Source organism: Temnothorax curvispinosus, unplaced genomic scaffold (assembly GCF_003070985.1).
Source record: "Temnothorax curvispinosus isolate PA1 unplaced genomic scaffold, ASM307098v1 QBEX01010385.1, whole genome shotgun sequence".
Taxonomy (NCBI): domain Eukaryota; kingdom Metazoa; phylum Arthropoda; class Insecta; order Hymenoptera; family Formicidae; genus Temnothorax; species Temnothorax curvispinosus.
Window position 1 is genome coordinate 228,855 of NW_020220165.1, and position 26,278 is coordinate 255,132.

The following is a 26,278-nucleotide window of genomic DNA, read 5'->3' on the forward strand; positions in this document are numbered from 1 at the left end:
GCGAGCCTATTATGTCACAACTCCTAGTTGCGGTGGCAAGGTAGAGCCGGGCCGTGAACTCAAGAACACAGCCGGCGGCACGTTGCACAGGCGCACGTGACCGGTTCTCTCCGCAGGTTTTCCCTGGCGTCTCACTCCCGCCTTCTCACCGATTTTTCAGTCGGGATAAACGTGCGCTCTCTCTTTCTCTATCTTTCTCTCTCGCCATAACTCCCATGGGGAACACGCCCGTTTCCCCGACGCCTTACGCCCCGTATTATGTTCCCGCCGCGTCTCGGGGCCACCTTGCAGCCCGCGCGCTCCGATCCCCATGTTTATCTCTCGGATGCAAAATAGCAATCTGTGTTGCACCGTTATGCACGCTCACCTAGAGTAATACGATCGGAGCAACGCGGAAAGATGATATTACTTTTAATGCTCCAAAATTATTTATTCTCAGTTGTTATATAATCATCCGGGAGAGAGAGAAAGAGAGAGAGAAAGAGAATGAAAGAGCGATATTATTTTTATACCGGAATTAATGTTTCTTCGTCGAGGAAGCTTTTTAACATTTTCTCTCCATCGATAATTTTAGATGATACACGTTTTCCTGCAATTGTGTTATTTCCGCATGCTAAAATAGCCGAGCGCAAGTGTCGTACCGCCCATGCTTGCTTCATTATTCGCGCGATAATAGCGCTTCCATGTATACACAAACAGGCTCGTAGAGAGAACGCGCGCGTGTGTACGAGCACCGTTACACGGCGTAGACAATCTTATCTAAATATTTGCATGTCATTGCGGGATTTCAGTCCTCCTGCGCGAGGTAATCTCTTATTTCGATTTTATCTGCATTACGCAATCGCATTCCAGCTGTGCGCCGCTTTCTGCGGGGGCGACGCGAGAGGGTTAATTTAATTTATCCCCCCCCCCCCGACCGACGGATCCCGTTGTGTCTGATTAACTTGTATTGTGACCGTTTTAATCGGGTCCGGATGCCGAGTCGGTCTCGAAAGAGTCTTCTCGAAAGGGAAAGAAAGCTTCGTAGGAGGGAAAAAGAGAGAGAAAGGTCAATTTCGCTATATATAGAAAATTATATCTATCTGTAATAATATAAAGTTTATATTTAGATTAAATATAGGAACTTCCTGTAGCACATTTTATGCAAAATATATTATTCCTTTATTGCTTATACATTTTTCTGAAAAGAAACATACAGTGAGTACAGTTTGATTAGGATGAGAAATGTCACTTCGCTAAAATGTTTCTCTTCTACCGGTACTCATTTACATAAATTAGTAATTTGTTCAATAGTAATTACATGAAAATCGCATACATAATAATTTTTCCATTGATCGGTATTTATTACGCATAAGAGAAGTTGTGGTAAAATATATTCAAATAAATTAATGTAATATGTAAAGTTTATAATATATCATATATGATATATATATATATATATATGTTGCAGGCATAATACAAAATCAGGCATTTTACAAAAAGTCGGCGTAACGTCATGCGTGTACCTACTTATAACGCGCATCATTTAGATTTTGCTTAAATATTTGAGAAATATAAGAGTGTCAGTGCTAAGGGAAGTAATTTGCTGATATGTGTGTACAGACAGTACATATGTAGGCAAGGGAGGGACGTAGCTCCTTAAAAAACTAATCTAACTCCAAGCCCATTTCAACCAAATTTCAGTTTTAAGTTTTTAGAAATAGACTTGGAGTTAGATTTTTTTATCCGGGGGAGGAGCGGAACCACGCGCCCACGCATATATTTACAAATTGTTTTTATTATATTATGTACAAGAATCGCATTTTTCTAAACTCTTCTTATCTAAAATCATTTCTAAACTATTTCTTATCTAAAAATCTCGTTATGCCGGCTTTTTGTAAAATGCCTGATTTTGTATTATGCCTGCAACATATATATGTATATATGTATGTATGTATATACATAACTCAATATTATACATACAACGAGATTTATCATATATTAATGTATTGGCTTATTTTAACATAACTTCTTCGCGTGTGATATTAAGCGTCGTTAATTAATGTATATCACAAATTTCTTATAGGACATCCGTAATGTATTAATTATTTATGGCAATATCAGTAATTAAATTATTTATTAATTCGATTAGCATATTGTTTAAAATTCCGATAAAATCCTGCAGTCAAGTTTTTCGTGCGACGTGATTGGCGGATATTCCCGCACTTGTTATTGCAGCAATCTTCATCAGTGAAGTAAGAATCACTTTCAGAATAGTCGCATGAGGACCGCGACAAACGTCCTTAGAACACAAGAATAAATTTATAAAAGAGAGAATATCATATATATGTATATATCTATACAAAGTATCTACACTAATACATCTATACAAGAGATGTCTGTACATGAGTTAATAATTATTTAGTTAAAACATTTTTTTAATAATGGTGGTTAAAAATAATATTATTCACAATAGTTAATAGTAGTTAATAATTAGTTCCGAGTAACAGATTGGAGTAATCAAATGTTTATAGCTTTCGCAGTAAAACAAATAATTCTCAAATTACATCGTAATTAATAAAATTATATACAAAGAAGAAATTATAAAGAAGAAAAATAATGAAAATTTATACATTATTACATGGAAAGTAGTCACGATTATCGTCCATAAAAATTTAACAGCTTTAATTACAAGGAAAGCAGTTATACATGTCATGATTATCCTCCATAAAAATTTAAGGTAGTCTTTGAACGTACTTTTAGAAAATATTTCCGCTGTTTGTTTCAAATCCTGCTTATTTTTAACTGATTCCTCGATTACCGAAGACGTTCCGATATTACGAAGAAGTTGCGATAATCTTGTACTCGTTGAGGCTCTCGTTCTCTCGGATCTGTGTTTCAACTTTTTTTTCTTTGTAGTTATGAGCTCTCCACAATCCGTACAGCCCGAATTGTAGTCGTTGCTGTTACTGCTAGACGAATCAGGAAACCAGTTTTTCATGAAGTCTCCTATTAAAACAAAATTTTTGTAATAAGAATGTATGTATATATAATAATAAAATCAAAAATAACGTATAAAAGTATATTAGTACTTGAAATAAATTAATAAAAATAAATTAGCTTGAGCTATATATATCCCGAATTGAAATATTTAATATGTCTGGTTTCTGGAAGTAAAATAAATAGTCGAAAATCTATCGCGTGACAGTCATAATAGGTCGAGTGTTATAAGTTAAAAAAATGTGGATTTAAATGTACAACATGGAATTTGTGCGTAACGTACTCTCAGAAATTTCCGCCACTACGTTCTTCGGAACTTTCTTACTGCTGATCAGTTTCAGAGTTCTCACAGTTTTCGTTGTTTTTAGGTTTTTTGAAATTCTTGCCAATGTCCTCTTCTCGGTTTTTGGTACTCGTTCCTTAGGTGTATACAGCTTGACATTACGTTTTATGTAGACCGACTTACGATCGCAACTGCTGGAGGACTCGGGATAGCAGCTTTCCAAGGCTACTTCTACTACAAATTTATATAGAAGCAGTGTGTGCTATTAACAGAGTCTTATTACATTAGTCTAATGGGAAATAACCTTGTTAATTTGATATAATATGTCATGTTCTTGATTTAATAAAACAAGTATTTATTTTATTAACACTGTTATACCGGGATTGCTGATATAACAAGATTAATATCTAATTACCGGAATACCGGAAGATACTGATATAACAAAATTATTTTTCCAATTAGATTTAATGCTGTTAATACATAATTTTTTTTCGTGTATAAAGTATAATTAGATAAATTAGTTTTGATCTGCCGTATTCAATTAAACTTATATTTAATTTTTGGAGTTAAAACAGTCGAAAATCTGTCAAATTAAAGCTATGTAATCGCGGATAGTATAATTAGAAAGTATTTTAAGTAAAAGTTTTGAATTACATAGCGCTTTACGAATGTGAACGTGTAACGTACTTTTAGGGAATCTCGCCTTTTTCTTCCTTGAAATGTTCAGAGTAAATAATGAAAATGATTTCGCAGTTTTCCGACTTCCGCTGGACGTCTTCCTGAAACCGTTTGAGGATCTTACGTACAGTGGTCTGACTTTACTTGTCAACTTGCTTTTGTTCTTAACTGTATACGTATAGAGTGCGTAGTCGCATTTCGCGCAACCCGACTTGCAGCTGCAATTATCGGAGGAATACGGACAGTAGTTGACAAAGAGTTCGCCTGTTAGAAACAAATATACTTTAGACCAAACACGAAATACAAAATAATTCGGCAAATTGATCCGGATTTCTCAGAGAGATCATGCTAAACATTTGATTCTCGGAAGCGAAGTGGACAGTCGAACAATTTTTTGTCAAGTAGGAATTACGAATAATAATTACGGATGTATGGTAGACAAGTATTATGATTGAAAACTGTGGATTGAAATATCTAGACCCTAATACAACGCGAATTCGAAACATACTTTTGGATTTCGTTACGGTCTTCACTACGGAGACTTCGTTGGTTTTAGGCGATTTCGTATTCTCCTCAAATGAGTTAGATGTCTTTTTAAAAGGAACAGACACTTCAACAAAGGAAGACCCCTCGGAAGAAGAAGACACCTCAACAAAGGAAGGCCCCTCGGAAGAAAAAGACTTCTTTGCACTCGGGAATTTTTTCCTGCTCCGTCTCTTGTAGGCGCATTTCTCTCTTATTTCGGCAAAAGCTCCATAATTACACTCTTCGCAGCCACTTACGCAGTTACAACTGAGAGTTAAAAAAGACGAGTCGGCTGTCGATGGGGGTAAATAAGGCCACAAGGGTAACAAGGACGAACTCCCGGCTTCATCCTTACGTTGCTGCGTTCTCTCAGCGTTCGTCGATTCCATTTTTCTGACGTAGCATTCCCGGCGTGTTACAAATTGTGCCAAATAATTTTTGGACAATTTTCAATCCTCTGTGCTACAGTTGCGGAAAAAAATATGCCTTGAAATAATTCTGAAAAAGATGGGTAACATTTGGATGCTACAATGTTTACGTTTGCAGGTTTGAAGTAACGCGACGTATGAAACGGTTTGATCCCAAATTACTTCATATTGTTTATGCTTTATTGCGAATAATATAATTTTGTGGAACAACTATCGAAAGGAATCGAATTTTAATTGCAATAAAACTTCTCCAGCACATCACATATCGTAATTATAATATGCTAAAATACACTAAAATAGTTCCTTTTTGCAATTTTAACTGTAAAATTGTGGTAGAGCAACTTAGCAAACGGGATGGTATTCAGCGTTCAAGAAACTATTATTCTCGTTCTTGTGCTCCAAAAAAGTGATTTTTTGTTAAACAATGTTGGACATATATTCATTAAGAAACATGAGTTTACTTTTAACACGAATGGGCGCCGGATGAATTAATCAGAAGGAATTTGCTTTAAATTAAACAAGACGTAACGTTTGCTGGGAGCCATTTTTTATAATTTGAAGGCACAAACGATCGAAATAACTCTTAATTGTTTAATAACGTGTTTCTTGAGTAAAATAAAGAAAAAAAAAATAGTTTTATTTAAAATACTTAAATTGTATAAGCAATATTAAAGTATCTAAAAATAATTGTAATAAATAAATACTTAAGTCTTAAACAATAATAAAGTATCTAAAAATTATTTTAACACGAAGTAAAGTGAGACAAGGGAAACAAATACGATACGTAAACAAGATACTCGTACCTCGTGAAGAGAGTAATTTCTCTGATTTATCTATCCAACGTGTAGCACAATTTATCCGTAATATATCAGGCCTTTCGTTTCACGAAGCTCTATGACATGCAAATAAGTGTTATCACAACTGAAACGAGCGAAGCGGAATGATCTATAGACAGGCATCGGCGAAGACGAGGTGCTGGCACGGTAACGCTTGATCGCACAGTGATTCGAACTGTTTGATTCCCGTGTTTCTTACATGTGTTTGGCATCCTCACCTTTCGACATGGTATATTTACAGAGGCTATGTATCGCGTGTCGCGACAGAAACTAATGGCAATTCGGTCTCCTCTGTGTTAAATTATAAGTTTGCGTCTTAAACCTTAGACGATCTACATGTCGATTCGTGTCGGAATTTAGGATATTATTATTCTATTTATGATTTTACGTGCCGTGTAAGTCGTGTCAGTCTGCATTTCGAAATGACTGAAGAACCAGAATACCCATGTATTTAAAATTAATATAAGAATAGACATGAGAATAAACGTGGAAAGTTTCTATTCTGAAGTCCGACGTGTGAATTTAAGGTGAACTTCATTGTTCGCGTCGAGAGGAGAATACCTCGTCCAATGTGGATGTTTACGTTCCAATGGAACGCCTATGTAACGATTCTAGCTTGATAAACCGTCGATCGTTGGCCAAGAGCCACATATTACGACGATAACATCGTGATACCCCCGTCGATAGCGCCGCAAAATAGAAATATCGTGATCGTGAACGCGACGGGCGTGTGCGCGCGATACGCGGAGTTATGCCATATTACAGATCATTATGCAACGCGCGCGTATTGACGCAATTCAGATCCGATCTCGAGCACGAACCGATCCATGGGAAATCTTGAATTACACGTTTTATATATCGGCCACCACCACCGCCGCCGCCATCGCCGCCACCGCCGCTGCCGTCGTCGTCGTTGTCGTCGCTACTGAGGGAATTGAAAGGGCCGTCGTGACTGTGATTACGTTAATTTCTTCACTTATGATAATGGCACAGGGCGGCCTTGTGCTCGTAAATTTTCGTTTCATAACCGGAGGAATTACATATTGACACGGTTGGCGAGTCCGGCCGCGCCACGGAAATCACGGAATAGCTATAGATTTACATTTCGTTATGGCGCCGCGACTAACGTACAGGGTGTCGAATAATCGAACCACGGAGTGGCGAGTGATGATTTTTCGAGAAACGTGAAGGAAACTGATTGATCTTGATTTTCGAAAATCGATCTTATGCAAAAAAAAAATAGTCAATTGTAATTCTTTAAAATTAACTCGAGAGAAAGGTAATCTAAAAGAGAAGTTAATCAATCTTGATTTTCAGAAACTAATTTCTCTCCGAAAGGACAGATTAGGTAATTTTAATTCTTGATAATTAACATGTCACCGAAGATTGATCTCACTTTCTGGGAACCTACCTTCTGCTTTCGATTGTACGAAAATGCTCTCTCTCCGACATTTTGCACACTCGACGTTTCGAAAACATATACCCCGAGCGCTATTCGGGACATACAATTTCACCCGATAGCCCTGAATACGAGGGTGGCGAATGTTTACGATGTCCCGTGGGGTGCGATAGAATGGCGTGACTCAGCGGCTATGGGGGATGACGTAAGAAAATGGGGATTTCATAGTCTTCTAGCAAGGGCGGCGAGAAGCCCGAGCACTTTATCCTCTTTGTCAGTTTCTCTGTATTCTCTGTATATCTTTTATTTTTAGTTCTCTATTTATACACATGCATTAGGGAACTGAAGGAAAAAGATTGAATATATTTTTAGAATTGAACAGTAACCTTTTGGAGTCAAACGACATACGATCGTTCTTAATCCACTGCAAATGTTCCACTACAACCTCTTCATTTTTTCCAAAGAAGATATCATCCATTCAAAATACAGAGTGAAACAATAAAATAATAATAACTTTGTTGAAGTGAAAGAGATATGAGATAATATAATGTAATTAATATAACATAACAGAATAGTAATAATAATAATAATGTAACGATAAATCATACGTGGAGATACAAAACTTCGAGTAAAAGCGGTGTTATGGATTATCACGCGACGTGTCAACAGAATCGCCCGAAGAGGCGCTCGAATAAATTTGGAAAATTGTGGATGAAACATCGGCGCGCGAAATTCCATCGGGGATTAACGTCGAATGGATCGCCGAGTGAGATATACGCGAATTACCAGGCGGGAGAATCGAGGTGCGGCTGCGTTAGCTGCGAATTCTCGTTCTCGCAATTCCCGACGCGGGATCACGAGGGAACGAGGTGATTGTATGGCACTTTTCCATCTATAATACGACAAAAGTGCGCACCCGTTATGGCTCGTGACGGGACGCCTGTCGTGACTGTCGTGCTTACGCAATTGGGCTCCAGATCCGATTTAAGCGCCGGAATGTCCTTCGCGACACCCCAGACGTCAACCTCCATTCATGTCTCCCCCGCTTCGTCATCCGCAGATCGAGCCGCTACCCCGCATTGTCCGCGTTGATCCTCGACGATCTCCGTTGGAATCGACAGCGACGAGACGCGTGTCTCGTGTCAAAAATCATAGCAATCGCCTCTCGAATCCTTTTGACCGCGATAACAACGTGAAAAAAGGGTAATAATTACATATGTAGTAATGTCTAAAAGTTCCCGGCTTAAGGATAAAATGAAACAATCGTTTTTATTTTTCAATATAATTACTCTTTATTTCAATAAATTTTTTAAAACGATAAATTAATTTTTTTATATCGTAAAAAAATAGTTTAACATTGCGGAGATCACCTTTTTCATTATTTGGTAAACTTTTTCCATGCAGAAATTAGACTTTCGAACATTATTTCTTATTTTTAAGTGTTACGGATAAAAATAAGTATTTTAAGGATCAAAATTCAGAATAGTTTTTATTAGTATAGAAAAATTAATTCATCATTTTAAAAAATTTATTGATATAAAGATTGATTATATTGGAAAATGATAATAAAACTGTTTTTATTTTCTTATATTCTTAGGCTGAAAACTTAAATACCTAACTACGTATGCATAATTAAATGTATTGCATAATTTAAACAAATCTGAACATAAATCTGATATGAATAAATCTGATATATGAAATACATTATACAGAGCCTGTTATCTTTTTATCCATTGATCTTTTATAGAATGTTACGTAAGACATGACGTAACAAGAAAGAGTGAGAAATAAACCAGTTTTGTTACAATTGATGATAATAAAACGAGGACTGTTTAAATTAGTTTAAATTCATATAAATGTATTGAACGATCGTTTTACACGATCTGTTGGTAAAGCTGCGAGTTAATTTCAACGTGTATACCACTGACTCCATCTGTTGACTGTAGATGGAAATTTCAAACGTTATGTTCTGATAATTAAGCGCATATTATTATACTTATAATCAACGATAATAGCAATTGCTTTGCGTCACGTTAATTATCGCGCTCCATTAATATCGAATCATCACAACGATGAATTGAAAGAAGCATTTTTTCCCCGCGCAATCTTCAATTTAAATTTATGACAAACAAAAAAATGAATAAATTATCGTTCGCTTATTATACATTTGTGAAAAATGAAATTTGACGTAAAAATATTGGTTAAAGCTATTTAACAGTTAATTTAACAATTAACTTTCCCCCAAAATATTACACTATGACACTTTTTACAGTAACCGTCGCAGTATTTTAATTTTTGTCTCCACTTTGTGTTATATTACTGCAATAATATTTTTTTCTTACGGCATCGAAATTACGTCGCCCGCGCGGGCCGTTCACTTTCGTTTTCCGGGGTGGTTGTACCCCGTCGGATCAACAAACACTGACCGGCCGCGAGGGGTTGAAATCCTCGGCAGTGCGCAGCCGCGCTGACCGCTGTCCACTTCTCTCTTCCTTAGAATTCCCCGGATTATTCCCCTGCCATGCTTATACCCGCGTAGCGCCCAAGTGTACCACGAATACTGCTCTACTCCCGTAAAAGTGAAGCGACGCGCGTGTCAGTGCCGCAATCCCAGGCAGTAAGGGTTCCTTCCAATATTTCACGATCCACCGGCAAAATAAGGGGCTCCAGGGTGGCGAACGGCGAACCGAGTGAGTATATCGTTTCCGCGAGCGCGCTCTCCCGAGGACGAGGGTGGAGGATCCACCCTCGGGAGATCCCATGTTCTCCAGATCTCCCGAATCCGCGGTAGCGTGCTGTCGCATCTCAGTCTCGGTAGATCGGCCCTCGCGGTGGAGAAACGGCGTCACCGGAAACAGGAGAAGAAAAAAAATATAACCGGATCCCTCGACTTTTTTTTCCGTCGTAATGCGCCGAGACAGCGAGTGATTAAGGACGAGGAGTAGTAGCGAGTCGGAATAGAATCGCGGAAATAATTGATGACGCGAAGCAGGTAATTCGATCGGCCGAGCTCCACTTTGTGTCTTTGTTGGACACCTAGTGGCATGTGTAATGGAGGAATTTATTATTAATTGGACCGAGAATTGCGTGGGAGTTCTCCCGGGGAAGTTTTGCGTTAACTAAAACCCGAGAACGAAGTAAAAATCCCGCGACGAGGAAGAATCGGAAACAGTCGCAGGCTCGGCGGTTTCTCGGTACTTGAAACTTTTCGCGAGTCGATAATCGCGCGTAGCGTAAAGCGCAGACCGCGTCCGGTCGTTTATGAGAAGGGGGAAGAGCGGCGATATAGATACGATCTGCAACTTTTCTGAAGGAAGTAGAGCAAAGTCGCGGTATCGTAATTTCTGGTCTACGTCTAGTTTCCGTTCAGGCCGCTTCTACACCCCATAACTCTCGTAATTTTTTACAGATTAGCCGAAATAGTATATTGTACAACTAATGGGGAAAAGTGGTCGATTCTGAATGAGTGTGAAGTTGGTCGCACGAGCGAAGCGACCATCACACTCATTTGGGCTCAACCACTCTTCCCACGAGTTGTTCATACTATTTTTCCTAACAAGAGCGTGAAACAGGCCGCTTTTCGCGCTTGTTTTACAATTTCATTTCTCCACTAGTTGAGAAATGGCTCCATGTTTCAACGCTTACGTCATCATTGCGAAATGGATCGTTTTGCTCACTCAAAACAAGCGCGAAAAGCGGCCCATTTCACGCTCGCGTTAGGAAAAATTATTTTTTACCCTCTTGTCACTGCGACAAAACATGTGATATATTGTTCTTTTCTCGAAAAAAGAAAAATATCAAACAGTTTGCTTTCCCGCCTCTCATGACTTTAGTCTATAAATCTAGTCTAATTAAGTGATAACATGTCTGCATGTCGTTCAGATAAAGAAGCACGAAATCTTTTTCAGTTCATTCAATTGATAGGGTTATTTTTTTAATTTAAAAAGTTTATGTTAATAAGTATATATGTATTTTATACGATTTTTTATGCTCTAAGAAAAATTGTTTTTGAAAATAAATATATGACGTCGAAAATTTATCTCGGAGCGGCATTGCACTGGCATTGCAATCGTCTTCGCAGGGGGCGACGTCGCGACGCCACGTGCCTATAAAAAAATCCGCGACCTCGTCGCGCAATCCCGCTATAGAATCTGGCCGAGTGCAACAGTTGAAGTCAAGGCGAGGAGAGTTGAAAGTGTAGCCCCGTTGCGTCTCGAATCGATAGCCCGCGATTACGGGAAGGTATACGCTATACAGTACACGTAAATACGCGCCCCCCCCCCCCAACGCAGTCGGGTCGCGAGATCGGCGAAGGCTCGTCGCGCGTCGCGGAGGAGGCGATCGCGCACTCTTGATCGCAACCCTATTGTCCTCCTCCTTATTTTCTCGATCGGGGGCGGGTAATTCCGCTTGCTGACTCCGTCGCACAGCCAGTGTAGCGCGCGAATTTATTATTTAACGGGAATAATCGATGGCTTATGGATACGTGTACCCGGGGGTACGTATCCCTCGCGATAGTCGTCATTTTCGCGATGGTGACGCGCCGCGTGGCAGGGAAAGCCGCTCCTCGTCCTCGTCTGCCGCCGCGAATTGGCGGCGCGTGAAAGTCGCGAAAAATAACCCCAGGGCGGGATTAACGAAAGCGTGACCACTCGGGCCACTAGCGGGGAACCATGCTGGGGAGATTCAGGAACAGCTTCCGCTGCGGCATGCCGAAATGCCCGACTATCCGTATTCCAGGGATGGAGAAGCCGGAATCCTCCGCGGCGGCCGAGAGCGCCGAGGAGCTCGAAGATCGGGACCCCAACAACCTGAATCAGCATCTTCAGGTAAACGGAGCTGCCTCCAAGCGATCGATATATCAGAACTTGTACTTGTCTTCGCAAAATTTTGCACATTGATGAAAGTTTGATACGGTGGATTTTTTTTAATCAACGGAAATGAATGGCACGCGTCCTTGAAGTTTGTTTCTCAAATGCATGATTGTTTCATCTTCTCATCTCCTAACAAAGCACGTACCAATCTATTGCATTACACATTGCAAGTTCCAAGTTGAAACTTCCAACTTCGTTACATAATTTAATTATTAGAGAAAACGATTAATCAAGCTTTTTCTTGTTCGCACTTTTTGTATTTTTAAATTGTCGGATTTCTAAGCGACAGCGTGAAGGGAAAAAGCTGAAAGCCGCGAACCACATTTCTCCGCGAAAATAATTGAAGATCGATGGTCAACGACGTAGACTAAAAGGGCCACTTCGACCAACGCCGATTAACTTTAATCGACTCAATCAGCAGTGTCGCCAACAACAAGATATTTGTCGTTGTGTATGTCGTTCTTAACCAATCTTTTCAAACATTATACTATACTTCTCTTTAATTTGAATAAACGTGTTTCGATTTTATTTTAAAATATCTACGAAAACGTGTTTATGTAACATGGCTAGAATTATTAATTTTTTATTATTTGATGAATACGAGGGTTATGATCTTTCAATAACAAGGAATTGACGAAAACCACGTATAATCAGGCCGTTGATCGGCGTTGGTCGAAGTGACCCTAATGGGACTTTAGGCTGACTATCGCGTTGCTCACAGTTTTGCCCGCGACAAATTAATAACCGCCGCTTATCCCCCGCACGATCGTTCGCATGCATGCACCGTGTCGAATTAAATGGCGCGATTGAAGCGCGATCGATATCGATTTTACGCGAGCGTGAACGCATCGTACGCAGGTGATGTGGGACGACGTGATCGGCGAGCCGGAAGGAATTCGAAGTCCCGAATGCGCCTGGCGGCTCAGCGGCCACTGCTTCCGGCTCTCCAGGGGATGCTGCTACGTACTCCTCTCTGTTCTCATCGCGCCTCTGCTCGCCCTGTGTTTGGGTTTCACATTCGCCTGTCTCGCGTTTCAGGTGAGTCCGATAACCCACCTCACGGCGCGTCCGTGTGTTCCCTCCGATTTCTACCGATCGATTCCGGGTGTATCCCGCGTGTATCACGATTATGGCGAGTGGAAAACGTCACGCGTTGCGTGCTATAGCAAGATTGATTTAAGATCGCGGAACAGCAATTAAAACGTCATATTCATTTTCAATTTAATTAATTGGTCTTAATAAATTTAACATAAACGATTACGTTTACACAGAAAAAACAAGAATATTCCTGATTTTGAAAATATCTTTAATTTTAACGTGGAAATGAGATTATATTGCGTTAAACGAAGAAAACTTGCTTGAATAGTCATTTTATATAGTTCCAAGAAAAGAAGTAGAAATAAAAAGTTGAAATTGTTACAAGAAGAATATAGATTGTTGCGTATATACAAACAATGAATAGTTAATTTGAGTATATAAGTTTTGACACTTTCTTCTGTACATTAGATACCGATAGTTTGAAGAAATCTAATATTTATTACAGTTATAAACAAGACGGACAATTCCTTTATCCTTTTTTGAGATGCGAAATAATTATGGAAAGAATTTATATTTTCCCTCGAATTCAATTTTTCTCAAGCTTTTCCGGGAAAAATCTAAAGCAAACGGATCGCTTTTTGTTCCTTAAAATTTCGACAGTTAGTGGCTGGTCTCGTTCGACTCTCGTTAAACGATTCATATATATTCATCTACCCGTGTTATTCCTTGCAGCATATATGGTGTCTCGCACCGTGTCTGCGTGTGTGGAAGATTACGTGCGCGGCGACGCGAAATTTCTTAGCGGCGGTGACGCAGGCGATCGTACGGCCGATCATGGAGGGGTTGGGTTACCTCTGCTACAATATCCGCGTATTTAGTCAGAAGCTACCGGACGGTCCTCACCAGAAGGAGGATCTGCTGATCGTGTAATCCGGCGGTCCCAGCGGCGCCAGCGGCTTCGACGGGCGCCCCCCTTCACCGTCGAGTTCGCGTGCGGCAGCGACTTTCTGCTATCGCAGTTTCCGCATCCTTCTGAATACAAACGCGCCGCGATGCGATCGCGCAAACCGTACATGTCGGTAGTGTTATAGCGTTTAGAGTTAAGCGGCGAGAGAGGAGGCGTCTAATTAGAGATACTTGCGATACACTTGCGAGACGTCCAAATGAGGGACATATCAAAAGTGGGATACACCATAATTTTTACGTAATATCCTAATATAAACATCGAGAAAACGCGGACGGTCTAGGATAGGCGAGAAGGACACAGCGACATGCGCATCGCACATAATCGGGGCGATATATTTTTGTAGCTCATAGTTATATTGGCGCGTCAAAGAATTTTTTTCCGTTAAACTACCTGCAATATAGCGTGTAACGAGTCGCTGTTAAGTGTACTAGTGAGTGTAAAGGTCTCTCGTGCTGGCCTTGTAGGAGGTATAATATAATTTTAACTCGTGCGCATGTCTCGGGGTGGACGCAGATCGGGAGTTAAGAAGCTCGAGTAGCAGGCCAGTCGATACTTTACACGGGCCAGTCTTTTTTTGTTTACTTTTTGTCGTCCACTCGCGAATCCAAGACGAGAGAGAGGTCTTGGTGCTTCGTCAAACGAGAAGATAATTATTATCCAAATGAGAACTGATCTGAATACGCGGGCCGTCGAGCGGGATCCGTTTAGTAAAATATTAATCTAAAATTCCAATTTAATTGGGAATATAAATTATTAGGGAGAAAATGCATACGAGGAGAGAAATTATTAATAGGCATATAAATATGCAAGAGGAGTACATGTTTATTACGTCGCGTCGAAAGCAAAGAACGCAAAGAGGGAAAGATCCGTCCATTTAATTTCTGTACAATCGTACAATTAATATTAACGCAATCAATGTTTCTCGATAAAACGATAAGCGTAACACAGAGCTGTACTTTCAATACTCTATATGGCGTAAATTTGTCATCGTTACCATCCTATCATGGTTTTTCTCTGCATTCTCAGCCGCTGTAGACAATTGTAAGCGGAACATCAAGTCCCAATAACATTATTACTATATCCACTCTCTCAACCCACACCGCTCATTCCAAATATTTCAATAAACTCCAACACGTCTCGATATAGCTCAAAACAACCTCATCAATCCAATTATATAGGTATTATAGGTACTTCATATTAAATAACATATAAATTTGTAAATTGTTAGTTGTTTATAGTTATATGTCTTGCGTTACATCACACAAAATCAACACATTACATATAAGACATAAGACGCTACTATAAAATGCGTGATATACCATAAAAATACCTTTTTAAAAAAGTAAACTAAGGGCGCCAAGTGTTCACGCCCTATTATAAAGTATTTAATGCAAAAGAACTCGTTAATGAGCATTAAACATTATATTTATTATGATATTTAATTCTTTTATTATTAAAATCCCTATTATAATAAAGTATTTAATGCAAAAGAACTCGTTAATGAGCATGAAAAAATATATTTATTATGATATTTAATTCTTTTATTATTAAAATCCCTATTAAAACAATAGAATATTTTGTCTTAAAAAACTTGGCGTTGCTAAAGAAATATCCATGCAAATGTTTTATGTGCATGTGTGAAGTTCGTATGAATGAAGATCGAGTTTATAATTTAAAATATGAACAGATATATGTGCGAAGTAGAATTAAGATTTGTATAGATATTTATTTAGCAACGCCAAGTTTTTTAAGTCGAAATATTCTGTTATTGTAATAGGCATTTTGATAATAAAAGAATTTTATATATATATATATATATATATATCATGATGAACACAATTTTTCATGTTCATTAATAAGTTCTCTTGCATTAAATACTTTATTATTCTATTAAATATGACAGAAGAATTAAATTATTTATGTGCGAAAGGATTAAATTTTATAATATGTATAAAATGCTTGGCACGATGTCTGATGTCATTTATTACATCTTACTTTTATAACAAATATAGAGTAAAACAACATTGTTTCGCGCAATAGCTACGCGCAATACGCGAACACTTGGCGTCCTTTTTAAGGTGTTTCTATGGTATTTTCCACAACATCGAAACTTAGGAGCTGTACATACGAATCTTCTGTAAGAGAACTTTTGCAAATAAAATGTAGAATTTACACGAGAAAGGTACTTATCTTCCGGATTTTGCACTGCGAAGACACGAAATGTTGAGAGTCTTTATAATTCAAACAATTCAGACAATCCACCGGCGAAAGTCATATATATGTGTGCATATATATATATATATATATTGTTCATATAAACAATATTTGTTATATAAACAATAATAAGTGAAACAGAACATGATTAAGCTACCAAGATCCAGCCCGAACTTTAAGTAATTCCTTTAATTAATTATATATTTAAGTTTTTTAATTTTGAAAATTATATAAAAACAAAATATTTCATATAAAAAAATATTTTTATTTCAAAATTTTTTTATATTATATACATCTGACACAGCGATGACCGAATTGTAATTAAAGTCGCAATAATATATATACATATATCTAACTTCCTGGCCATTATAAAGATTATGGATCTCTTGATAAAAAAGTTTGGGAACCCTTACTCTAAACTCTAAAAAAGACCAACGGCCATTTAAACTTGCCTCCGAATTGTCGTGGAGTCAATCGCAGCCAACCGCTATGTAAAGTCTCACGATGCTCTCGGCAACAGCTGACTAGTCATCGACTGCTGAATAGTCGAGACCAGTCCAGGAGGTATTGAATGAAGTATTTATGTCGAGACACTTGCTCGAAGTCTTGATCGCTCGATGTAGGCGCGCCTTTAAGCGCGATTGATAAGAGAATTTTTTTTAACGAGATCAACAAAGTCAGTGTTTTGTCGCTATCATCAGTCGTTGCTCAACATGGCGAGCCACATGCAGAGATTGTTGTTGAGGACCGGCCGTTTGTGTCGCGTTAATTCCACGAGGCGTATCCTTTGAAAATCCATTAGGGACCTAACCGACCTTAGGACTCTTAGGACTCTTCGTTAGATCATGTGGTCGTATCAAAACTCGTCGTATTCGTCCTTAAATCCTGATCAGAGATCTCCGCCTCAGCCGCACTCCGAGGGAGACGTAAGTCACATTTAATTGTAAATCATATCTATAAACATCAAGCAGATAAAAAGCAGATATAGCTTCTTAATCATGATACGTGATTTGTACTGATCTATACTCTGATGATCTACAGCCTTGACGTAAAATGTAGATGGTAGCACGATGCAGAGGCGCGACTCAGTCGGTAGTTCATTCTGTCGACATTATGATTTCGCTATCTCATCTTTACTGATAACTGATAAAAGATGTTTACCGTTCTTTCGTTATATTATTATGATATTACACAACGTATGCTGTCTATATCAGGGTTAGGCGTTTATGCGTAAAATATAATAATCTACATCTACATATGTATACAATATAAACTATGTAAATAATGAATAATCTATGGAGAGGATCATTGAAGATTCATATTTCGTCAGAAATATGGAAATTTATTTATAATTTTAAACTTGGGCACAATTTTTAGGATGCTAGAAAAAATTAACAACGATTTTAAACATTTTAATTTTATATCTGCGAAAAGAGAAAATAAATATTATGTATATTGTGTGTTTTGCAACTGTAAGCTAAACAATGTACTGCTTTTTGTCGTTTAAAAGCTTATAGAGATCAGCGTAGATAATAATATTTCTATATTAATATTATGCATTTTTATGCCAGTGTGTACAATTAATAAATAAATTAAAATTGAAATGCATCTAATTTAAACTAGTCTAAAACTTTTTATTTTTGTAGGACTGTTTGCAAAAATACAGTTCAAAGAAAATCAATTAATCAATCGATTATTCAATTTATAATAATTTACATTGTTTATATTGTCTACGTAAAATATTCGTGTAAACATAATGTAAATAATCTATATATTCTCTATGAAAACGGCACAACCCTGGTCTATATAATAAATTTTGTAAAAAGTATAATTCACACACACACACACACACACAAAGAAGACATTCATTTTCGTAAAAAGAATATTCAATTGCCTTAGAAATTAATTCAGGCGGCGCGTACTTTTGATCAAAAATTTGAATTATTGAATTTCGTGGGTCAGCTGCCTTCAATTGGGAGGATCCGTTCGAGTTGGAGTCACAATTGACGCAGGACGAGATCCTGATGAGGGATCAGTTCCGTACCTACTGTCAGGAGCAGCTCCTGCCGCGCGTAATTGAAGCGAATCGCAAGGAGCATTTCGACCGGGAGATCATGAGGCAGATGGGCCAGCTTGGGGTGCTGGGCTGCACCATGAAGGGTTACGGCGCCGCCGGGGTGTCCTCGGTGGCTTACGGGCTTCTCGCCAGGGAGATCGAGAACGTCGACAGCGGGTATCGATCGGCGTTGTCGGTGCAATCCTCCCTCGCGATCGGCGCAATCTACATGTTCGGTAGCGACGCTCAGAAAGAGCGATTTCTGCCTAAAATGGGTGTGTGCAAGCGGTTTTTGGGGGTAGAATTACTCTCCCCAGTTTAATTTCTAAAACAGATTTTAGAACTTTGCACAGTAAAGTATTTAATTATTTATCTCCGAAAACTACGAAAAATAAAGCGACGGACGGAAATAAGACTTGATTTTTACTTATGAAAATTAGATCGATAACAGATTTATTAATTTAAATTAATTAATTCAAAAACATTAATATAAATTGGCTAATAAAATAAATCTAACGAAAATTAACTCCAAACGTTGGAGCCGTAAGCGATAGCTTTTTAAAGTGTATTTCAGTTTCCGGGGAAAAGATCGGTTGCTTCGGCTTGACGGAGCCCAATCACGGTAGCGATATAGGAGCGATGGAGACCCGAGCCATTTATGATTCCGACAAAAAGGTCTACAAATTGAACGGCAGCAAAACATGGTTAGTTCTAGCAAGTACTCTCTGCCGTTCAAAAAGAAAAGATATTTTCTCGCGAACGAGCATATTATAGTAGGGGAGACCGGGGTTTGTTGGCACCGTTTTCACAATTTCGACATTTGAGTTTTTAAACAACTAATTTTCATGATTAAACAGTACTAATATGATAGAGAGAACTTTTCTCTACATTTTCATGCCAAGAACGCTCCTGTATACTGTACTTATAGTTTCTTTGTAATAAGTGAAATACGGACATGCTGCATTGTTGCCAACTTGCCCCGATAGTAGGGTAAGTTAGCTATGCGACAAAAGTCCATGTTAGATTAATGAAAACGTAATAGAAACACAAAACGCGGGTAACAGATGTGTACTTCTTGATAAAGATTGTATCTTTTAAAGTTATTTTATAATGATCAATTAGCAAAATGCTGTTGCAAAAGAACAATTGTAAACTATTTTAGATGTAGCTTTCTTTAATATAAAAATATTAATATAAATATATATCTAGCTTCTGTCAGCATTGTAGGTAGCAAATCACATGCTCACACAGGTCTCGCGTGCGGCAACAACAAGTCAAGTTAAGCATGCCTTGATATGAGCCAACATACCCTATCTCTACATACGTTTCATTTCAGTCATTTTCTTACAATAAATTACTGTTGTTCCTCAATATGACATGCTGTATAGTAGTAGAAACTTTTCTTTTAACTAATAATACGTCACTTTATTTACTTCTCAAGCTGAAGAGCATTAATACGATATTTTGAAACGCTCGAAAATTTACTTGTCACCTCTTGAAATAGAGTTTTCTCTTTTTCTATTGTAATACTTGTTTGATTTAAATAAAACTTTGGGAAAAGTACCTATATCATAAAAGAAATATTTTGTGATAACTTTTCCATTATTTCTTTTGCTATAAATGCATAAAAAGGACGCATTGCCAACTTACACACGGAACATAACATTCATTAGACGTCCACACAACCTCCATAGCTCCATGCGACCTCTAACTCCACGGTGGACGTCAGATAGATCTCTAATAGAGATCCATACTGTTTCCATCATAGATATCTTCTACAAATCCATAATGGACATCCATTAGATGTCTATTATGGATGTATAATAGATTTATATACATAATGTTTCTAACAGATCAATAATTAAGTTTTATAAGTAAATTTAAATTTTTAGATAATTTAATTATTAATTTTTATACAATTTTTAGAAGTATTACGTTATATACATAAACGTCTAAAAGAGATCTATCAATACGTCTAATGGAGGTCGAATGGAGGTGTGAAATGCGGAACTATGGATGTGTAGTGGACGTCCGTGGGAAGTTACATGGATGTCTAATCTCCATGGAGGTTTTTAATCTCCATGATGGACGTCTAGTGGACGTCTATTAGAGCTTTTTGTTCTGTGTGGGAGCTATTGTCTCTTGTGCTAACGAGCCTCGATCTCCTCTACCTAGTCAAAATGTCGAATCTCGTTTAGGATCACAAACTCGCCCATCGCCGACGTGTTGATAGTATGGGCGAGATGTGATGACGGTCAGATCCGCGGGTTCATCGTCGAGAGGGAAGTTGCGGGTGATCGATTATCCACTCCAAAGATCGAGGGAAAGTTTTCTTTAAGATCGTCCATCACCGGCATGATCCTGATGGATAACGTAATCGTGCCAGAAGAAAATTTACTGAATGTTCAGGGACTCAGAGTAAGCCTGCTAATAACCAGAGAAATTTCTCCTATATATTATGCATTTTCATTTAACAATAGTCAATTGACAACTCATTACCGTTGACCGTTAATTATCGTTATTGGTTGATATTTCTAAGAATATATTAAAAAAAAGTTAATGGCTATAAAAAACGGGGTCGTCACACGCGATCGTGTTCTGCATAGCTTAGGATATCTAATAACAGAGAACTTGATAAAGGGACCGTTCAGTTGCTTAAACAACGCACGGTACGGCATCGCCTGGGGTGCGTTGGGTGCGGCGGAGGCCTGCCTGAAGATCGCCCGATCTTACACTCTAGAGAGGAAACAGTTCAAAAGACCGCTGGCGGCGAATCAGCTCGTGCAGAAGAAACTGGCGGACATGATGTGCGACATCGCGATCGGTCTTCAAGCTTGCCTGCGAGTCGGTAGACTGAAGGACGAGAACAGGTAAAATGCGCTTCAACTCGAGCGAAGAGCCGATGATCTAATCCGTTCCCGAAGACAGATAGAGTTAATGCAATATTTTACCACTCTTCTAATAGGAAGATATAATATTTTAATGTTCCCAGATCAATCATCCTTTTTTCACCCTTTTTACAGAATATCATTTACGATATTAAATTAAATATGAATATACATATAATAACATGTATACAATATATATAATAATAATGATATATATCATATAAAATTATATTTGAGTATATATTATACATGTTATATGTATATTAGCGATATAATAATATTATATATCGCTAATACATATTATACAACTATGTGCGTGCAACATGTACGCGCGCGTATAAAAAAGGCAGGAAATGATTTCATGTGCCGTAGAGCCGCGCCGGAAATGATTTCCATCATAAAGAGAAACTCGGCCGTCAAAGCGTTGGAGATCGCGCGATCCGCGCGAGATATGCTCGGCGGAAATGGGATCTCGGACGAGTACCATGTGATCAGGCACGTGATGAACTTGGAAACGGTCAACACTTACGAAGGTACGCGGAAAAACGGCGATCGTTTAGCACGAGTCGTATTTTAGTCGTTATAATCGCGGTCATTAGAGACTGTTTTTGTTTCTCCTTTTTTCTCTCTCTTTTCCACAGGTACAAACGATATTCACGCGTTGATTCTCGGGAGGGCGATCACCGGTATCGCTGCGTTCTCGGGATAAGCTGGACTCAAGTGACCGAATGATAAGACTGTCTTTGTACGTGCCACGTGGCTATCGATTTTCACGTTTATAAGCGTTCGACACGCTTATGCTGAATACAGCAGTGACAATAGTCACTGTCAATTTTTTTCCCCTCTATGATCATTAATTAATTACTTTTATAATGAGAATTTTTTTTGTACATTTTAACGCTGATGTATTAATATATATCTACTGATATATTGAACAGCTAAAAAGTATTTTTATCTCTTTTACAAAAGGTTGAGGGCCTAATAAATTTATTGCACAAGATCGATACGAAAAAAAAAATGACGATAATGGTGTCTCTCCCTTCCACTTTCCTCCGCTATTCCTCCTCGCATAACCGCGCAATCTTCTACCTCTGCATTCGGATCGCCGCAATAAGGCTTTAATCACTCGATATACTTTATTGCTCGTTTATTCTCTACTTTACGGTTTTAACAATTTCATGGTGTGTGCTCTTTCAATATACGCCGTCACTCGCTCTCTCGCTCTCGCCTTTCGTATCCCGCCGTTCACGCCGCTCTTTCATTCGTTCGCGATTAGCTATATGCACGCGTGGCTCTCTCGACGGAGAACAGAATTTGCGCGACGAAAGCGCAAATCGAAACTCTTCTGTTCTCTCTTCTCCTTTGTTCTTCGAGATCGATCCCCGGGCGTTTTTGCGATTCGCGCGATCCCGGATCGTCCTGGATCGCCCGGCCAAGATCAATTTTCATGAGGTCGCGCGTTTCAAAAGGGACGTCCTCGAGTCCCGAATAGGATTCCGTGTCAAAGCTTTAAAAAAACGCAAACTGAAAAATTAAATCGCGTGCCGAAGGCGAAACGTATTAACGGCATGCTTGTTGCGCGTGTCAGATATACGTTCGCGATTGAGATCGCGAGATCATGAAAATTGCCCCGCGTTACTGCGTCTCGAAACATTCGCCGGGAATCGAGAGAACGTCGTTGATTAGCGACACCTCCGAAGAACGCGGTCAGATTCCCGTTCAGTGGTCCAAATTAAAAAAAAAAACCGATAGGATCGATATATTTACAGATCGATCGTGCTCTTTTCCCTCGTCTTCGTGATTTTAGATTAATCAGCCGCGTAATGTACAATGCCGGCATTCCTCATTCGCGCTTTCTTTCTCTCTCGCTCACATTCTCTCACTCTCTCTCTCACGTTTAATCTAATAACTAGGTCTTCGTATAAATATAATATATATCTATATATCTATGTATAAGTGTTCAGTGCCTTTAGACTAATTTGATACTAAATGAAAATATAAAAATCTATACGTCAGAACTACGGTTGTTTATTTATTTATATACGATGTTGGGTGGCCCGATCTCGCAAATTTACGAGTGTGACTGCCATGCTACATCTCGCGATGTGATCGCAGATATTGTGTGTGTATCACAAACAAGCGCCGCCAATACGCGGCAGGAAAGTTAATTGAAATGGCTCCGTCTCCTTGTGATTTTGTTAATAATTTTCTAACTATAAATACTCTAAAAGCAAGCACAATTATCGCACCTCCTTTGCTCCGTGAAGTTTCTCGAAAATGTCTCACCACTTACAAGGTAACTAAATGACTAGAAGTAACTTTCACTAAAGAAAATTGATGTTTCCATATAAGTCATAATTTAATAGTTAATTCGTTAATTAGATTATTAATTGTTTAAATTTAAAGGCTTTTTAAAGCGCCCTGGGATAATAAACGTTGTTAAACAGAAATAAGCTTGACGGTTTGCTAGCATTTTTCACTTGTTTCGCTGCCAAATCATTTCAAATCGCCGATTATCTTTTCCCTGAAATTTCATTCTTTATTTGGACTGATTTCTGCTTGAATTTTATTGTGAAAATTTAACGAATTGATAGTTCCCTGAATATTTTCTAAGGGAATGCAATCCCTATCCGAAGCTGTAACGAACTGCCCTAAAAATTGCAGGGTATTGCAAGCGATAGAACGCGATTTCTATTGGTAGCGTTCTATCACGAAGCAGTTATCGCAGCTGCCTTCGATCGCCAACAAAATCGATCGATCCTGGACCGATCGTCTCTCTCGGACTGATTGCACACGATCCGCAATAACAACAACAAGGGCGTCAACATAAGCGACTCGAGTAATCATAAATAAATTAAGTTTAATTGCTAAGTAATAAAACGTTAATTACATATGTCAATGATAATTAATTTAAGTTTACAACACACGTTTCGTGCAAAAGTGTAAAGAACGTTTGTCTTTTTTTTCTTTTTTTTTCGTGCTACACTCAATACCATTGTTCTTCTGTTTTTTTTTCTTGTACGATTTAATGTGTATGTGTGTCGCGAGTATGTTGTGTATGTGTGTGTCCGTGTCATTTAATGATTTCTCGACTACAATAAGCTCTTGGTAAAACGTAGTAACATTGTAGTTTACAGTAGTTTACAATCGCCTCTCCCTCGCGGCCCCCGATCGCGGATGCGTATATACGTGTGTTTGTGTATGTGTGTCTATTACATAATTACACATCTCGGTATATGCCGGGATCGAACCATCGGCGCTCCCGTTTCCGCACGTTTTCTTTTTTTTTATTTTTTTTCCAGATCGTCGGAAGATCCGTTTCGCAGACGACGGCTCTTCCGCAAAAGAGGGAAGTGAGCACCACCCCCGCACCATCCCGGTCGATCCGCACATCGGCGGATTGAGCTGGAGGGAGGAGAGGAGATTTTTGCAACGCCGGGGGAATTCGCGCGCCCTTACAGTCGCGTAGTTCGATCCCGTCATTTTCACAAGTTATCGATCGTCGGCCCGTCGTCGACCGCGCAAGAAAATTCAATGGCACGAACCGCGAGCCGTCGCAACAACAGCGTCGCTCGGGCTCGTATAACCACACTTGGTTGCCTCTACTAAAACGGATATACGTAACTGTATAAATAAATTAATGACTCGCCTTCTCTCTTTCTCGCGCGCGCATACACACACACACACACACACACACACACGCACGCACGCACGCACGCACACACACACACACACACACACACACACTCACGCTCTCGCTTATTCTCGTCAATTCTGCTCTTCTTATGTACGCACACACACGCGATGGACACTCCCGATCGATCCCCGCTCTCCTGCCGACATTAACACCCCGAACCCAGATTACCTCGTTCGTAACATTGTCACCCCGATTGTCGGCGGAAATATTAAATACGCTCTTCAACCTGTCGTATTTTCTTCGGACATCCAGTTCCCACGATCATCGGATATCGTGATCGAACTACCGTGATTTATTAACTTACCGATGCGACTCGCCGGGCTTGAGGTGTTAATCGCGATTCTTCGACGGACGAAATTATCGTCGCGACAGGACCCCTTCTCTCTCTCTCTCTCGCTCTCTCGCTCTTCCTTTTCCGAGGAATAGATTATGACAACAAAGTGATGTCGACTTAACGCGCGTTTATCTCTACGTGAATCTACGTACGCTGAATCCTTCGTCCACACGCCGATCTTTTCTGAATTTCCGACCGGAGCCCCCGACACGTCGTCTTGCGCTAATCGCGACACTGTCGTCCACTCTTCCCTTTTTTTTACATCCGAAGGGTGGGCCAGCAGTCCGGCGCGCGGTTGTACGCAGCGCGAAAATCCTCGCGCGTTACAATAAATATAATAATAATAATATATACCTGCTTTTGCACTTGTATTTTACATTATTTCGTCTCTGATTAAACTAATCGATACCTTATTGTCGTACGAACTGCTTTCGTGTTTTCTTTCTTTCTCTCTTTCAGCTCTCCTTTTCGTCCCGTTCGAGAAGAAACGCCGATCCCGTGTATTTTTCCAGAAATCTCTCTCTTACTTCGTCCCGTTTCCCTCCCTCTCTGCCTCCCTCTTAGCTCGCTTCGATCGTAATTTATTTATGAAAAACCGGACGAGCCGAGATAGCGGTCACAACATAGATCGCAGCCTGCGTTGGTTCTCACTTTCTCCCTCTTTCATTCTACGGGGGTGAAAAGTTCTAGAGAGAGTGAAAAATTAGAGTCGCGTTGTCTACCCCTTCAGCCTCGAACGGACGAAAGCGACGGACTTTTCTCTCGCTCGAGTAAAGTCTCGCGTCGAGCCTCTTTGTCTCTCTGGTTTTATTTTTCCCGTCCTGTCTTTTTTTTTTCATTCCGTCACATTCCGCCGATTCTCTTACCCGCTGTCCGTGGAAAAACGAAGTGAAAATTCTCTGCGAGTGGGGTGGAAACTAGATCGATATAGACACCTAATATTGTACATGTACGTTGTCGTCGTCGATAGTTTCTAATCCACTGGATATGTGTCACGTAACGATGTAACTATCGAGACGAGCTCCTCTCAGCGCAATATATAAATAGATCATCGAATTTTACTCTTTCGCACTCTCTTTTTT

General features: G+C 39.2%; 3 protein-coding genes across 7 annotated transcripts; 2 read left to right on the plus strand and 1 right to left on the minus strand.

Moving 5' to 3' along the window:
- Positions 1-1,430: 1,430 nt before the first annotated feature.
- LOC112460200 lies at positions 1,431-9,534 on the minus strand. 4 transcript variants are annotated; one of them, XM_025024796.1, is made up of 8 exons: positions 9,471-9,534; positions 8,091-8,300; positions 5,697-5,785; positions 4,449-4,963; positions 3,950-4,204; positions 3,263-3,496; positions 2,737-2,988; positions 1,431-2,281 (listed from the first exon to the last, which is right to left on the minus strand). In XM_025024796.1, exons 4-8 carry the CDS (start codon positions 4,852-4,854, stop codon positions 2,112-2,114), a joined length of 1,317 nt encoding a protein of 438 aa, XP_024880564.1. In that variant the 5' UTR covers positions 4,855-4,963; positions 5,697-5,785; positions 8,091-8,300; positions 9,471-9,534; the 3' UTR covers positions 1,431-2,111. The 4 variants fall into 4 exon arrangements, with proteins under 4 accessions (XP_024880564.1, XP_024880566.1, XP_024880565.1 ...); XM_025024798.1 differs by lacking the exons at positions 8,091-8,300; positions 9,471-9,534 and adding an exon at positions 7,141-8,056; XM_025024797.1 differs by lacking the exons at positions 8,091-8,300; positions 9,471-9,534 and adding an exon at positions 5,948-6,968.
- A 129-nt stretch (positions 9,535-9,663) lies between these two features.
- LOC112460201 (caveolin-3-like) lies at positions 9,664-14,976 on the plus strand. 2 transcript variants are annotated; one of them, XM_025024801.1, is made up of 4 exons: positions 9,664-9,818; positions 11,869-11,957; positions 12,861-13,040; positions 13,773-14,976. In XM_025024801.1, the coding sequence occupies exons 2-4, from the start codon at positions 11,871-11,873 to the stop codon at positions 13,968-13,970; spliced, it is 465 nt and encodes a 154-aa protein (XP_024880569.1). In that variant the 5' UTR covers positions 9,664-9,818; positions 11,869-11,870; the 3' UTR covers positions 13,971-14,976. The 2 variants fall into 2 exon arrangements, with proteins under 2 accessions (XP_024880569.1, XP_024880568.1); XM_025024800.1 differs by lacking the exon at positions 9,664-9,818 and having other exon boundaries at positions 10,797-11,957.
- A 1,791-nt stretch (positions 14,977-16,767) lies between these two features.
- LOC112460204 (glutaryl-CoA dehydrogenase, mitochondrial) lies at positions 16,768-22,073 on the plus strand. Its single transcript, XM_025024804.1, has 8 exons — positions 16,768-17,001; positions 17,115-17,147; positions 18,184-18,552; positions 18,852-18,981; positions 20,476-20,695; positions 20,918-21,147; positions 21,538-21,698; positions 21,807-22,073. Exons 1-8 carry the CDS (start codon positions 16,935-16,937, stop codon positions 21,872-21,874), a joined length of 1,278 nt encoding a protein of 425 aa, XP_024880572.1. The 5' UTR covers positions 16,768-16,934; the 3' UTR covers positions 21,875-22,073.
- The last annotated feature ends 4,205 nt before the right edge of the window (positions 22,074-26,278 follow it).